Source organism: Haemorhous mexicanus, chromosome Z (genome assembly GCF_027477595.1).
Source record: "Haemorhous mexicanus isolate bHaeMex1 chromosome Z, bHaeMex1.pri, whole genome shotgun sequence".
NCBI classification, from domain to species: Eukaryota; Metazoa; Chordata; class Aves; order Passeriformes; family Fringillidae; genus Haemorhous; species Haemorhous mexicanus.
In genome coordinates, this window is record NC_082381.1 from 15,454,737 (window position 1) to 15,471,165 (window position 16,429).

Below are 16,429 nucleotides of genomic sequence, written 5' to 3' on the forward strand. Positions count from 1 at the left end.
TCTGCTTCCAGGGCAGATTGCCAGAGTCTCAGAGCCTTCCTGAACTGCTCCTCTGCCCAGCGGAGCTGTTGACCCATGTCTTCACATTGCTGCTGGCTGAGAGATCTTACAGCTAGCAGCTCACGACGAAGGGCCCTCACATCCTCTGCAAACATGACACACAGCCAGAATCAGAGACTACACAAGCAGAGGAATCTACTGACCTTAAGCCCTTTCAGTTTCAGGCAAGGAGGGCCCTGCCCTCAGCTGCTTCACTCCACAGAAGCCCTGCGGACAGAGCTGGCTTGGGAGCAACTGCACAGGGCAGGGCCACCAGCAGAAACAAAGCGCACGAGGCTCTCACCGAGTATCGCCTCCTTGGCCTGCGTGGCTGCGCGCACTTGGGCTTGCACACGGCTCCTGGCGATCTCCAGCTCCGATATGTGCTGCTGAGCCTCCAGCAGGCTGCTTTGCAGGCTCTCCTTCTCTGACCTACAAGTTGTGAACATGAAGAGCAATTGTTCCTGGCACACAGGGGCAGTTTCTCCAGAAAGATGTGCCTTAAGATCCCTACGCTTTAGTATGGAAAATAACATGCATGGAAACTCAGATAGAGCAGGACTATTTTACCACTTTACATAGCAAAGCAAGGTCCTCCAGGTGACTGGGCAGCCTTTCCTCATGACCTAGCCCAGCTGAGTTTGATCTCAGCAGCCAGAGCTCAAATTGCTGTTGCCCGACCTATCACACACGCATACGCCCACCAAGTATCTGCAAAGGAGCAAAAGCCCAGCCTCTGCTCACTGCCCTGAGCTCATCAGCACTCCCAAGTCACTCTGCAGGGGACAGAACAGGGCACTCCTGGCTGACTCGTCCAAGTTTCATGCCATTCTTAGTGTACGTATCGTTTCTTTGTTTGCCAGGCACTCTCTGAGTAAAAGGGACTAAGGGAATTCACCAAACGATACAGTGAATCCTCCAGATTCCAACAGCAGGAGTAGGAAAGCAGAAGTAGGTTTTTATCTGAAGAAGAACTGTCTCAGGGTGATGGACCATTTCCTGCCATTTAAATGACTGGAATTTGATGAACAAGACCACTCACTTCCTTTATTTTTGACTAACTAAACAAGCAGTGCCCAAATATCTTGGCACTCTTTAAAAAGGAAGAAGCAACAGCCAAAGGGACCTTGACTGGTTACAGAGGTGGGTGGACAGTGGGCAGGATTCGGTGCTTAGCAAGAGTCCCCAGACACTGTCAAGAAGTCACAAGACCTTTCCCTTCTGCTGCTGCTGCTGTTTCTAAGCAGATCTAGCTCCTGCACCATACTTCACAAGAGTGAGCTCTGAAGGGTCTCAAGATTTTCAGCATGACTCTCCAGCTTCCCCTGAAGCATCAGCACCATACCTACAACATTCACATGGAAGAGCCTTGAATTTTGAAAATCCCATGTCCAACTACTTGGCAAGGAAAGATTGATGGTCAGATGCACCCAAGGAGAAAGCAAAACAGAGGGAAACTTCTGGTTTCAGCAAACATCTGTACGCTTTCCCTGGTACTCAATTCAATGCCAAGTTGGCTTGCTTTGCACTTGTCACAGGAATGTGCAAGGGGTCCCGAGCATGTGACTACAAAAGAGCTTGGAGAGCTTGAGCTGGCAGAAAAAAAATATTCAGGCCAGAGGTTCCTTTTCTTTTGACCGGTGTCTCTTTGCTTCTCAGTCCGAGAAACATCTTGGGAGCACAGAGCAGGAAGTAAATCCGGACAAGATACCCAGCACCTTTGTAATTCCAGACCTTCAATAATGTCACGCCCAGGATCTCCTCCCTGCCTTTACCTGGCCTCTGCCAGCTGCTCTGAAAGGCCTCGTAGGTCCCGCTCCGTGGCTGCCAGTCGGGCTTCCAGGGCAGCGTTCTCTTGCGCCAGCACCGCCTTCTCTCTGCACACCTGGGACAGTGTGTGCCCTTGGCGAGAGAATTCCTGGAGCAGCTTCTCCAGACCCCTGCGGGCTGGCCGCTGTCGGCGACAAACCTGGAAGGGGGGAGGCACCATTTTCCAAAAGGAATCACAACAACAGCAGCAGAGTCTCGGTCTTAGCTTGCTGCCAGAAGCAGCATTTGGGCGGGTCTTGCTAGGACAAATCCCTCTCCCACAAGTGCTGCCTAGGAACAAGGTGAGCATACCTTTGGCACTGCCAGAGGAAGCTCTTCCTTCAGCAGATCCCTCTGAGGCTGCCATACCTCCTCTGTCTGTGCCGCCACTGCAGACGCCCTCTCTAGGGAGGAGTGGTGCTTTCTCTCAAATGCAGCCAACTCCTTCCAGCTACGACAAGCAGACACACAAACAAGCCTTTAATGGCAACACGGTCTCCTTGCAAAACCAGGACTATATATACCATGTCCCACATAAGGCAGTCTCAGGGGCTTCCCACAGCCCTCTACTTCCACCTCAAGAGAATTCTGCAATTCCCTCCCTAGGCCAGTATCTCTCATTGTTGTTCATGCAGGTGAAAGAGTCACCACTGAGAAATTCAAACAAGCCTCCAGAACCCACAGAACGTTTTCAGAAAGCTCAGGTACTCTCAGCATCAGAGCTTCCTACCTGCTGATTACAGAGCTTCCTGCCTGCTCCTTTCTGATTACAGTGGATACCTGACTTGCAAAAGTTTTCCTTGGTTAAGATGAGCTTGGGAAGTCCAGATGAGTACTCCCATCCTTCTTTCATTCAGTGGTGAAAGAGCCTGCAAGCTATAGCTTGGGGAGGAGGTGGGTAAGATTTTCAAATTCCATTCTCAAAGAATGCTTTAGGTTGGCAGAGACTCCAGGAAGCCTCTAGCCCAGTCTTCAGTTCCAAGCACTTGGGGTCAGCATCTGGACAGGCTGCTCAAGGCTCTATCCACCTGGGGCTTCTGAATTTCCAGAGGTGGAAACTGCAGGATATCTCTGAGGCGCTTCTTTCTGCCTGATTGCCTTTGCAGTTCAATGCTTTGCTGTCCTTAAGCCCAGCCTGAACCTCCCTTGCTTTTACTCTGGTCTAGTTTGGAATGCTTTTTGTCAAGGTTTAAGAAGAGAGTCCCAGGAGGCAGCTATGCTCTAGGTGGCTGGGCAGCCAGACCTGCCCTGGGCTGCCTTCCCCTGTCAGTGCTGAGCAAGTCAAAGGATGAGAAAGCCAAATCTGTTCTTTGACACGGGGCCTCCTAAAGCCCAGCAAGGCCCACCCCTGCTCAGAGAAAGTGAGAAAGCATAACACACACCTGAACTCCTGGATGCCGCGCACTCTATCCATGCTCTCCTGCTGCTGAGCCTTTCCATCCTGGGCCGAGGAGTCCTGAGTGGCAAGAACCTCTCCTAGCGGGACCTGCAAGGAATGGGCAGGGAAAAAGCACAAACAAGCAATAAGGACCTGGGAAGTGTCCTCCTGAGAACTGGCAGAAGCAGCAAGCAGAGATACAGCTGACCTGAAGGCAAAAGCTGTTGTGCGGGGCTGTTCATGTGGTATGTATGTGGTGTTTATGTTCTAACTAAGCCTGCAATTGTTCTTGAAGTGTCTGAGTAGAAGCAGGGAACATTTCTCTGCTCAGCTCTGGTCAAGTGGATTCCCCTCAGGATTTCAGGCCTTAGAGAGCAGCCAACAGGAACTGCATTCCAGCCCTTCACAGACAGACCTTGTCTCTGCCATGCAGAGCTGCTCAGGAGTCTTCTCAACAAACTTGGCTCAGGTCAAAGTGAAGGGTGCAGTCCAAGCAGTGACTGTAGCTACCTAGGTAGGGTGTGAAGGGGGGGCAGGTCCCTGCAGGCAACAGTGGCTCCTCCACACCCCACAAGGCTGTGAACTGCGCCATGGGACTTCTCTCTCTGCTGACAGCAGGGAGCCTGCACAGACTCAGTGCACAGAGGGGCTGACTTTCATACCAGTACCACTAAAGGACATCATGCTACCGCTTATCTGACACCAAGGGAAGTTCACAGTCCTGTGAGAATGCCAGGACAATGATGCCTGCATGTGAAAGTTCAGATGCCAGTCCCCACGGGTGTTCAGTGCCTGGGCTGAAGAGCTAGGTCATGGCAGGACTCCAGCCCACGGCATTTTCAGCCACAAAGGGCAAGTGCTGCCTGCTCTGAAACTTGCAGCCCTGCACTGCACCAGAGCTTTGAACTGAACCAACCAAAGCTGCCACTGATTGGTGCAGGATACCCAGGCCCTGGACTGACAACACCTGGAGGTTTGTTGTCCTTTGCCTCCCCTTTAGCCTCTGGAGAAAGAGAGGGAGCCAGAGCAGGTTCTGCTGCTGCTGTTATGCCCTGCAGGCAGGTAGCAGTGTGAGGGACAGGGAGTAACCTGTCATTTGGTACCTGATTTCTCCTGAGCTCTATCCCCAACTGTCCTGAGCAGAAGTCATGAATTTAGATAAAATTTGGATACTCAGTGATTAAAACTCAATTCAAGTGGGCTAATAAGACTAATGTTTAGACAGGACTGCACATGCTTTTGAAGGAGATATTTCAGCCTGGCTACAATCAGCATGCAGCCTCTTGTCTGCAAAGCTTGACCTTCATTAGTTAAAAGCTCTTCAGTGGAAAAGGAGGAAACTGATGGAATCCTTTTGAGGCTGTTTATGCAGATGTTGGCGTGGACTTTGTTTCGGCCTGCCAGGCTGGCACTCTAGTGCAACAGGCCAAGCCCACAGCTTGCTGCACAAACCTCAGACACCAACAATGTCAAGGGTGCCCGTCCCACTCACCGAACCGTGCACTTGATTCCTTCCACGTCTAAGGCGATCTGCCGGGGGCAAGGGAAAATGAACAGGTACTATTAGAAAACTGTTGGTGCTGAGGAATCTCACAGAACAAGCCCAACCAAGCAGAGAGCATTTTCCTTTCACAACATCCCTCCAGGAGCAACACTTCTTTAGCACAACAAGCAGGACTGCAGGCCAATAACCGAGGCTGTGTCTGCCTTTTGCTTGGCTTTGCCACTAAGGAACTAGAAACTAGGTTGTGCCTATGTAAATTGTTTCTCAGAGGTCAGTGCATACATGGGAGCTCATTGTCCAGCTAAAGCAGCTTTTTTCTCCTCTCTTTCCTGGTCTTGCTTTTGCTTTTTGTAAGTTGCACCCATCATGTCCTATGGGGTTGCTGTACACAATTCCCCACAAAAGCTTCCAGCAAACCCCTCTTAGCACCTGCAGATTTTTTGGGACACAGCACAGGCCCAGCTCCGGGCTTCAGGAGCACACACAAACTGCTCGGCAGTTTGCCCCTCAGCGCAAAGCCAATGGCTCTTGTAGCACACAGAAGGGGTCCTCTTAGACAGGCACATCCTTTAAGGACGGAATGCAGGAAAAGATGCTTTTCCTCAGTTCTGCAGAGGAGCGCACAGTTTTTTGAAGGACGCCTGCAAAGCTCCCCCAGTCTGCATTTTGGAAGTTCCTACACCATGCTGGGCAAGAGACACCCCCTTTTCAGCTGAAGCTGTTGACAGGATCTTTACCAAACATATGGCACCTTTATGCCATTTTTGTTCCCACACGTTGCCCCAAGGAAAAACCTTCTATTTACCAGTCAAACGACGAAAAGCTTTCCGAGAAGCCGCCAATGAAAAGGCGCTGCTGAATGCTCTACGGACTCGCTCCATCGTTTGAGCAGTGCTGCTCGAGTCCGTAGGCCGGGAAACAAAAATGGAAAAAACCCCCTCTTGCACAAGTCTAGAGACGGTGCAAGGAAAAAGGGAAAAAACAGGACACTTGCACGAGGACACGGACTGTGCAAGAAAAGACAGAAACAGAAGGACACCCGCTGTAAACTGAGAACAGCTCAGTCGAGGGGATCCTCCTGCATCGAGCACGCCAAGAGCTGCTCTGGATGCTGAGGCCTTGCGGGCACCAGGAAAACCTCCTGCTGACAAGGCTGTGACGTGGCAGCCCTCTGCTGACATCACAATAGCAGCTGCTCTGGGTTGGTCTGTGAATTCATGCATAGCAACCAAACCTTCTCCACAGCCAACACAAAAGAAAAGCCCAGAAAGTTCTCCTCTGTCACAAAGCAGAACAAAAGCCCCTTGCAGTCCGTAACCCACAGCTGAAAGGATCCAAGAGTAACACAAAACAGGCACCAAGCCCATGCACCCTGTATGCCAAGCTGAACACTGAGAAAGCGCCAGGACGTGAGGAAAGCAAAGGCAACGTGCCCTTTTGGCCAGCAGCGCCTCTGACTAAAACCAAGAACACTTGCTTAAATTCTGTGGATGAAATCGTGCTTTGCTAATATCCCAGAAAGTTCCCTCCATTGGAATGTCTGCCATTCCCAGCGATGTGCTGCATGGCTAACATCATCCGGCAAATTGTAGGGCTCTCTGAAAGAAGAATGACACCTAAGTGGGGAGAAAAAGCCAAGTAACCAACCTGCTGCACACACAGCACACTGCTACTGCTCAATTACCGCACCTCCAAGAAGCCTTTTGGGGGCTGTGCCTCACTTCTGGCAGCTTCCCTGGAGTGTGCATCTGGAAGTCACAGGGATCTGACTCTAATGGACCCACAGAAAGAAGGAAAAGAACGTTAAACCCCAATGTGGGACAACGTCGAAGCTGGTGGGGAGAGGAAACCAGTGCACCAAAATGGGCAAGTCCCACCTAAAAGAGAGTTATGAGGCAGAGACAAAAGAGCTCAGCTGGTGGGCAGAGCTTAGGAAGGCAGGCTCAGGAAAACAGAGTAACCACAAGCCTTTCAAAGTTCAAAAGCTTCCTTCCCCCTACTCTCCTCTGCCCTTAAAACCAGGTTTTTTTCTCTCGTCTAAAAATACTTTCTTGAGCATTCACAGCAAGTGCCTGGAAAACCACCGGTGATCTTCTTTCTCAGTTAAGAACCAAAAAGAATGGAGAAGGATCTGGGCTTTTGCTGTTTGCCTGCTCTTGCAGCCACATTAGTGTTTTGGAAGGGCTCTACACAAGTCCAGGTGTTTCCCAGCCCCAGGACCACCACTTGCATGAGCCCAGCAAGTGTAGTGGAGAGAGCAGCTGGTCAGACTCCACGTGTGACATGTGGGAGGCTGGGTATTCTCCTGATGCAAATTCCCTCTGTGTGTCAAACTGAAAGTCAGGACAATTCTCAAGAAATGTCTGATGGGATGAGGACCTTGGATCTACAGACAGCACATTTGTGCCTTCCTGGTGTCATAATCCCGAAGCTTTATTGTGTCTGGGTGACCCCAATTTCTTCTAGACTAGAAATCACAGAGGAGTTTCAAACTGCTTACAAATCAGTCCAGTGAAGCATGCATATCTTTTTTTGCCCACGACTCACAAAACACTGCTGTTTTCTCAAAGGAAAGCAACGGAAAGTTCTAGCAGACTGTCCCTACCCTAAGAATTTACAATCATTTCTTTTTTCTCTACCTTCTTCATCCTATATCTTAGTAAAAGTCGTTTCTGCCACCACAGTGGAGACAGACTGTGGTGTTACATTTTAGTTCAATGGTATACTCTGTCTCACCCCTCGAAAATGTCCAGCTTTTTGCAAGCCTGTGATCTTCCCCTGAAGTATGATGTATCTGTAATACCCTTGGCCCAAGTCTTATTCCCGTCCCACTTTGAATCTCCCCGTTCAACTCTGTGAGGGAAAGGAGACATGCTCTTGGTCCTTTTTCTCCCTCGGCTCTCTGTGTCTCGCCCCCACTTCTCCCTTTGAAACCATGGTGCCCTCGGAGGTGGGACCCCCAATAAACCCTTCTCTAATTAGCACCCTCAGAAGCCGTGTGAGTCTCCTTGCCTGCCTGCTGCTGCTACCAGCGAACATACAGCTTAGGGTGCCCCAGGGACTGTGCAGGGATCCTCAAAGGAACTGCAACAGCCGGCCAAGCTGCCTGCTCTTGTCTTGCTGCTGAAACCCTGAACTGCACTGCTCTTGGGAGCAACACTTGGGCCTAAATCCCACTGGAATCAGCATTTCTTAGAGGGATTGGCATTTGCTGAGGAAGGGCTTACACTGCTCAACCTCTTGGCAGCTAACCCGGGCCATGTGTTAGAAAGGAGGAAGCTAAGTGAGTCTCTGGAGTTTCCTGGCAGGAAGAAAGCTCTGTGACAGCAAGCAGCATTCTCAGGCTGTTCTCAAGGGAAAATCCCAACAAGCTGAAGACACCTGGGTAAAGGGGTGAATACGATGGTGAGCTACGCTGGCCTGCAACAGCAAGGTCCTGGACATGAAGGTAAAGGGCACAGAGTGTCCTCGTGTCCTGTTTCTGCACCTTTCTGGGAACCAGAGGAATCCTCCTCCGCCTGTGAGGAATTCAGCCTGAGAACTAATAGTTCCTTTCTCCTTTGGCTTTTGTCTTTTTTTTCTTTTAGGACAGCAGCGCTTTGTAACATCGGCTGAGCCTGCCCTCTGCCTGCCTGACTGGACCCCGTCAGCAAAGGGAGTGCAGGAAGCCTGGAGAGGAGGCACCTGTGCTTGAGGAGGCTTTGTGCCCTGCCAGCTCAGCGCAGGACTGGCAATCAAAACACGGAAATGCTGCACTCCATGGGAAGGTTCCCTTGCCGGTCAGCCCGCGCCTAAGCTGTGCTTTGCCCTGGCGCTGTCCATGGCCCTGGCGCTGTGCCTTGCGGCCGCACAGTCCCGTCTGTGGCTTCGCGCGGCTCCGCAGCTGCCCGAGGCTCTCCCCCCTCACAGAGGGGCCCCGCCCCGCCCCGGGCGCCCCCTGGCGGCTGCCCCGCCCCGCCCTTCCCGCGCAGGGGCGCTCCCTTCCCATGGCGCCGCCCAGCGGCAGCCGCCCCTCACTGCAGGCACGGAGGAGGGCTCGGGCCTTGCTGCTCGGCCTGGCCCTTGGCTCCCTTCTTTTCCAAGAGACAAGAAGGCTTGAAAGGAAGCCTTTTCCAGCTGTATCCCTCTGCTTTACTTTGTGGGCGCCGACATTCTACCCTGAAGGTGGCCGTAGTGCGCCTCCACAGTGCTGGCTCCAGAAAAGGCCCCTTCCTTCTCCCACCAGCTGTCATTACTGCCTCAAAAGCACTGTCCAGCTCTGGAAGGAGAAACAGCCCGCAGCACAGTGGTGCCATCCCTGCCCAGCCGGGGCTCTCTGGCAGAGCAGCAGCAGCAGCAGCAGCAGCAGCAGCAGTAGGGCTTGCCTTGGCATCACCTGGGAAGCCGGAAGCCTCTGTAAATCAGCAGGTTCCCAGGCTGCACCAGCTCCTGATGCTGGGTGAATCCTGCTAGCTCGGACCATTTCCAAAAGGTTATAAAGGCAGCAGTGTAGACATACATGCAGATCAACATGCATCCAATAAATGGGTATTACTATGAGGGTTTGTGTGGCATTATTAGGGCTGTCATGCTGATAGTGCCTCCTTGAGAGCTTGTGTGCAATGCCATTGCTGGGCCCGCTTCCTCCCCAAGCTGTCATCCCCAGCGTCATTCTCTGGCTGTGGTTGCATCTGAAAGCACAGTTGCCCAAGTTCCTGAGTTCCAGCTCTCAGGCTGGAGCAGCAACCTGTGCTGTGTCACACGAATGAATGGTCTGTCTCCACTTCGCTCTGCTGGCAGAAAGCACTTTTGCCAAGACATAGGACGTAGAAAGTAGAGGAAAAACTTGGTTGGAAACTCTTGGGGTGGGGGCAGTCGGCTAGAGCTTTCTGTTGCTTTTCTTTGAGGAAACAGCAGTGTTTTGTGAATGGTGGGCAGAAAACGGTATGTGTGGTTCTGGGGACTGATTTGTAAGCCGTGCATGTTTGAAACTCCTCCCTGATCTCTAGCCTAGAGGAAATTGGGGTCACCCAGTGTCAGCGTTAGTCTGGTCGTGACATACACACGTGACCAAGGTCCAAGAAGAAAAAAAGTTTTTATTCTGCGTGTTCTCCAGTTGATATACTCTTAACAAAGTGTGATCTTAAGTCATTAACTGCATCACAATAACTTATTATATCCATTGGTGCAAAGCAATTAGCGTCAATATGATTGGCAAAAGTTTTACAGAAATTTAATAAAGAACGTATGCACATCTACTTAGGCATGTATTCTAGCTTACAAAAATTCACATGGATCTTTTCTAATCGGTTTTCATGCTGACGGCCTTGTCTTCTTCCTTGCTATGGATGCACTCAAAAATCATCAATTGTTATTTCTTCTATTAACTCAGCTTTGCTTGCAGGCCAGCTGTCAAGCCCCTCCATACTTCCTCCTTTTTATATTTGAGCGACAAACACAGCTGACAAGGATTTTTGCAGGGCCCGATGGAAAAATCCAAGCAGAGAAGGGAGTCACAGAGCAATAATTACAATCACCAACAAAATTAACAAACCTATCATCAACAAGGCCTTAAGCCACCCAGTGATGCCCCAGCTCTTGAAAAACTGTTCAGCCATCCCCATCCGTCATCCACCTGTAAGTGATTGACTCTCTCCTTCAAGTTTGCAATGCTTTTGTAGATTGATTCACTGTGATCTGATAAATTCATGCAACACATACCTTCAAAATCCTGGCATCCATGACCATGAGATAACAATAAGAAATCTATAGCTGCTCTGTTGATACATGACGTGAGGTGTAGTTACACCACAAACTTGCATTCCTGTAAATGTCTGGTGTTGCATTTACATCCTGAGACTGCCCCCCTGTTGTCCTGTCTTTCCCTTTGTAACCAAACATTACACAAGCATCCATTTGCTATGATCCCAGCAATTCTAGCTCCTGTGGCTCAATGGAAACCTGAGGCAAGTATACATAGATATTATCCTAGAAATCTACATTGTGTACAGGATTCAGTGCTTTACAGTTAAAAGCTTGTGAGGGACAAGGCCAGCTATCAAGAGGTACAACAACAAGACACGTAGAGAATGGATTCTCAGGACTGGAAGCTGACAGGCACAGCATGTCCTGATGTGTAGCCAGGTTCTGGCTCTACTTGAATGGAACAATCGACGATCAGCCCAAAGGTTTTCTGCACCTCTGCGAAGATGGCAAAAGCTGAGGAAGAAGTCCTGCAAAATCCCATGACTGGTCACCCTTGATTCCAGCCTGTTAAGCCCCTGACATTGACTTTGGACTTTACAGTTTAAACAAGTTTAAGAAGATGTTTTGTGTTGTTCTTTACAAACCAGTTGGAGATAGTTATCATTTTGCTTGTTCAAATTTGCTATGGTCATGGTGTATTGATCAGTTTCGGTACATTTTAACCAGTTCTATATGTTGGCTATGTTTGTTAGTTGTCGGTTTTAACCTTTACATTTTTCATGTTTTTAACTAATCATAAAGGAGGAGGGGAAATGTGGGAGATTGGTGTGTACAAAATATCACGATGTCACGGGCAGGCAGGGACCCTCCGCCTGAACAGTTACTTTGTACGCTGACCCCTGCTATAAAAGCCCCTACCCAATGGTTAATGAAGGCCTTTTACCGTCGACCGTATTGGTGAACGCGAGTAACTGGACCGAGTAGCAAAGGGGTCGCTGCAGTGCCGTTCCTGACCCACGACACCACGCCTCAAGCGGGAGGCAACACTCTGTGCCCTTTACCTTCATGTCCAGGACCTTGCTGTTGCAGGCCAGCGTAGCTAACCATCATATTCACCCCTTTACCCAGGTGTCTTCAGCTTGTTGGGATTTTCCCCTGAGAACAGCCGGAGAATGCTGCTTGCTGTCACAGGGCTTTCTTCCTGCCAGGAAACTCCAGAGATCACTTTGCTTCCTCCTTTCTAACACATGGCCCAGGTGAGCTGCCAAAAGGTTGAGCAGTGTAAGCCCTTCCTCAGGGCCAATCTCTCTAAGAAATGCTGATTCCAGTGGGATTTAGGCCCAAGTGTTGTTCCCAAGAGCAGTGCAGTTCAGGATTTCAGCAGCAAGACAAGAGCAGGCAGCTTGGCAAGCCTCCACCATCTGCCGCACTCAGCTGCCTTGCAAATTCCTCTGCTTCCTATAGCCCCTAGGTGAACTCCTGTTCTTGACCTGCGGCCTTCTCCTGTTACCCGTCAGGCTGGCACCTGAGGCATGTTCTGAGGAGGTCTAGAACGAAATAACAGAGGAAATTCCCGGGAACCTGCACTTTGGATCGTTTCCCCCATTTGGTGCCTGCAACTGTCTGCAGTGGCTGTGGGATTGTGTTTCAGTGAGCTGTGCCGCCCAGAAAAGAAAAGCCTGAGTTAGCTGAGGAAAACCAGGATCAATTTTCTCCATTTCTGCAGGCCAGAAGTGAGAGTGCAGCAAATGACTGAAAAATGCAGTACTGTGCAGCACATATCTAAAATGGGCATGACAGAGATTTAGAACCCACATCCAAGGAGGAATCTGAACTTGCAGGTTTCCCAAAAGCTGAAGGGAGTGAGTTTTCGCAAAGGCACCAGGAGCTCAGTGCTGGACTGAGAACTTTTTCAGGAGAAGGGCTGACTTGGGAGCTGGTGGAAGTGGAGAGAACGGGTAAACGCACCCATGGCTGAGGGCTGCTCCAAGGGCACCCCCTGCCATGCACAGGACATGGGCACTGCCCCGTGCACAGGACGTGTTCCTGCCATATTGACAACACAAACGCTGCTCCAGTGTCATGCAAACACATATGGGTGGTTTGTTAGTTGTCATTTTTCCCTCACTGAAGAATCGTTCTTCTTTCGGTGAATCCTACGATGTGCTGGTTGATGTTAGCCATGTAGGGAATGGGCAGGAATGACAGGCATTGCAATTTAGGGAACTAGTTTTAGTCAGAAGCCTTGGTGGCCAAAGTACAGGGTGTGTGGGCTTGGTGCCTGTTCTGTGTTACTCTTGGATCTTCTGAGCTATTGGTTATGCACTGTAAGAGGGCTTAGCACTGCTTTGAGGAAGTGTGTGCCCTGCCAAAGGAGTCCTTTTTGTCACCTGATGTTGTAAAGTCGTTGGCCAAATGCAGGCATCCATTTTTTTTGCCTCTGCAATTGTAAGGTTTGCAGACATGTGCGGGTGTTTTTTATTTTTGCCTTCTTCCTATACAGTTGGCCAATTACTGCGGGTGTGCCCTTTTCCCCCTTTCCTTGCACAGTCAGGGGACTTGTGCAAGTGGGTTCTTGTTCTATTTTTGTTTCCTGGCCTGCAGACTCAAGCACCACTGGTAAAATGATAAAGTGAAAGCATCGAGCAGTTGGCAGCGCTTATTTGTTGGTGTCATCCTGCAGAGTTGTTAATGGTTCGATGGGTATATAGAAGTTTTTTTGTTGGGGCAGCATATTGAAACAAAAATGGCATGGAGATGCCAAATGTTTGGTAAAGCTCCTGCCAACAGCTTCAGCTAAAAAGTGGATGTCTGCTGCCCAGCATGGTGTGTGTAGGCATCCTTTCTTTGTTCTCTGCAATTGTAGAGTCTGCAAATACATGCAGGTGTGCCTTTTACTCTTGTAGAGTCTGTAGATTTGTGCAGGTATCCCTTTATCCCCCCTATTTTGCTGTACAATCTAAGAACTCATGAAAGTGTTTTTTCATTATCATTTTTTTGCATAGTCTGCAAACTCATGCAAGTGTCCTTATTTTTTCATTTGAGTTTCATCTAAGTCTGGAATTTGTGCAAGGGTCCATTTTTTTCCTCTTTTCACTGCACGCTCTGGGCGTTCTTGCAAGTGGGTGATTTCTCCCTTTTTGTTTCATGATCTGCGGGCTGCTGCAGTATTGCTCAAATGGTGAAGTGAGTCCATAGAGGAGTCGGCAGCGCTTTCCCCGGCCCGAGCTCCGCCGCTCCACAGAGCAGCCGCCCGCCCGAGCCGCAGGTGCCCCCTTCCAATGGGGATGCCCTGCCCGGGGCGCTTGGGGGGCTGGAGTGGGGAGGTCGGGGACCGTTCCCGGCCCTGGCCCGAATGTTGACAGCCGCATCTTGCCCGCAGGGAAAGCGCAGGAGGCCCTGCAAGAGCGATTCCTCTGGGTTCACTGCTGCTGCGCCGCGCCTTCGAATGGCAGCGTCTACTCGGGGACGTGGCGGCGGACGGGGCCCCGGTGGGAGGAGAGGTGTTGCGGTTGGTTCGAGGCTCCCTGCGGAGTCCCCGGGGCGCCCCCTAAGCTGTATGTTCGCTGGTAGCAGCAGGCAGGCAAGGAGATTCCACACGGCTTCTGAGCCTGCTTATGAGATTGGGGGTGCCACCCTCGGGAGCAGCATGGTTTCTGAGAGAGAAGGGGGGAAGGGGAAGGGAGGGGAGAGAGGGAGAGCCTAGGGAGAAAAAGGGCCAAGGCCGTGTCTCGCCTGCCTTGCAGATCTTAACAGGGAGATTCAAAGGGGGAACGGAATAAGACTTGGGCCAATGGGATTACAGATGCATGATACTTCAAGGGAGGATCACAGACTTAGAATAAACCGTACATTTTTGAGGGGTGAGACAGAGTGTAACACTGAACTAAAATGTAACAGCACGGAGGGGCTGGCAGGGGGGCAGAGGAGGTGGAGGGCGGCAGAGCGGGAGGACGGGGCTTGGCAGGGTGAGATCTGCGTTCAGCCCTTCTCTCCCCTCGGCTCGCGGCTGGCCATCAAAAGTGTTCCACGGGATTGCATCCGCTATTAGGGGGAGCTGGTGAGTGACCAGGGCCAGTGGCAGAAACCGGCACGTGACGGGCAGGGTAAACTGAGGTCTGAAAGAGTGGAAGCCGCCAGGATGCCTGGAGGGAGAGCAGGCGTGAGCTGAGTGGAGGGCTCGGAGCATCCTGGGCTGGGTGAGGGGTTCCAGACCCCAGGCACGGCATTAGCGCCACGGACGGCATTGTGGTCTTCTTGCGGCCCGACGGAACCCATGAACCCAGGGAGATGGAGGTGCTGGACAAGGTGTCCACTGGGTTCCAAGGTGTTGTTCAGCTCTCGGATTGGTGTGAGCTCCTTAACAACTTCTTGTTAGTGATGGAGTGCCCTGAGTGGTCGCAGGACCTCTTTGATTTCATTCTGCCTTGGGGGCTCCGTGTCAGAGAAGGTGGTGCAGGGGCTGTTCCTCCAGGTGCTGAGGCCGTGCATCACTGCATCAGCTGTGAGGTCCTGCACTAGGAGACCAAACCGGAGAACATCCTCCGTGATCTGGCCACCGGAGAGGGAAAACTGATGCATTTGCCTGTGGCACCTACCTCCAAGACACCGCCTGCCCACACTTTGCAGGTGAGCCCATCCAGGGCCAGGCTCCTGCTCGGTCCCTGCATCTCATGGCCCCCACCAGGCTATGGTGCCAAGGATTTCCCCGTTTGCTTCCAGTCAGGAGCACACCTGTGACCCACAGAGATCTGCCTGTATGAGACAGAAGGAAAGATCAGAGGAATAATTCCATGTCTCTCACTGCTAAACCAGTGCTTCTCTTCCTCATAAAGACAACATGCAGTTTTTGTGTGGATCAATGGCAGCCTATAGCACCTGCAGAGTGCAGAGGCTTTTTGCCCTGCTACTGTGCTACAGGCAGATTTACCAAAGAAGCAGCATTACCAAACATGGGGATTCACAGAGGGACCACAAGCAATTGACTTTGTGCCACTTAATCTCCAAGGTCACCGCTCTTAGCAGACACAGATAGAAGAGACTCACTCAGTCCCTGTTTGCTCTGTTGACTCAAACCTGGCAAGCACAGCTTTCCCTGATGGAGAATAACAACAAGGGACAGTTCCCTCACAGCCATGCAGCTCAGAGATCTTCAGGGTACCATCAGCACCCGGCTTCATAAGTGACCAGTTCTGCTGGGATGGAAACCAACCACCAAATCCTCGCTGACTTCAGCTGCAGCAGCAGTGCCAGCATCGGATCCCCAGGTCTGGGGCTGGGATGGACAAAGGACACACACGGCGCATTGCCTCTGAATAATGTGGCTTTGGAAACAAGCACCTGACACTGTCCCCTCTTGTTTGTGCTGGGGTCACACCAGCCTGAGGCACCGGGCAGCCCTCAGTGCCACCTGGGACAGCACACGACAGGCCCTGGCCTCCGGGACCAAACACGGAGGGAATTTACTCTCCAGACGGAGCTTGCAGATTGAAAAGGCTGCTGTGAGCAGCCACCTCAAAGGGCAGACAAATGAAGCTCTCCTGCACTTTAGCTGTGCCACACAGCTACACAACCCTGGGCAAATACGGCGGAGCACAGGGGCAACACAAGGCACAGGAAGAGGGACAAAGCCACTCAAGCAGAGAGACTTTTCATGACTTATGGGCCCCAGACAACCCCAAGTGTGGTGTCACCCACCAGTCCTTATCTGATGAAAAAGAGCAGGTGCAGCAGGTGCTTTGCCTTGCTGGCCAGGGTCCTGCCAGGCGCTTTCCTCTCTGCTCTCCTGTACTGCCAGCAGACATGCCCACCTTCTTCGTTGCACTTGCAGAGCCTTGAACCTGTTAGCCATGGCCCCCTTGGGGGGCGGGCAGTCACAGGGGAGATGTGCCAGCTACATGGAGCAGGAACCAAAAGCATCGATGTGCTCTGCTGAAAGCCTGCATCTGCACGGGATGTTTTGGCTGTGGCAAGATCCACTCATACAAGAGAGCAGTCATGATGGTTCTTTTTAC

General features: G+C 51.3%; 1 protein-coding gene across 1 annotated transcript in view; it reads right to left on the bottom strand.

Annotated features, from left to right (window-relative positions):
* Positions 1-251: 251 nt before the first annotated feature.
* LOC132322436 (serine/threonine-protein kinase PAK 3-like) overlaps positions 252-16,429 on the bottom strand; it is a 28,586-nt gene continuing 12,408 nt past the window's right edge. Inside the window, exons 11-14 of the mRNA XM_059836929.1 lie at positions 4,719-4,756; positions 2,161-2,299; positions 1,815-2,008; positions 252-471 (exon numbers count right to left, since the gene is read on the bottom strand). Of these exons, the coding sequence (XP_059692912.1) occupies positions 252-471; positions 1,815-2,008; positions 2,161-2,299; positions 4,719-4,756 (591 nt within the window). The remainder of the gene's footprint in view (positions 472-1,814; positions 2,009-2,160; positions 2,300-4,718; positions 4,757-16,429) is intronic.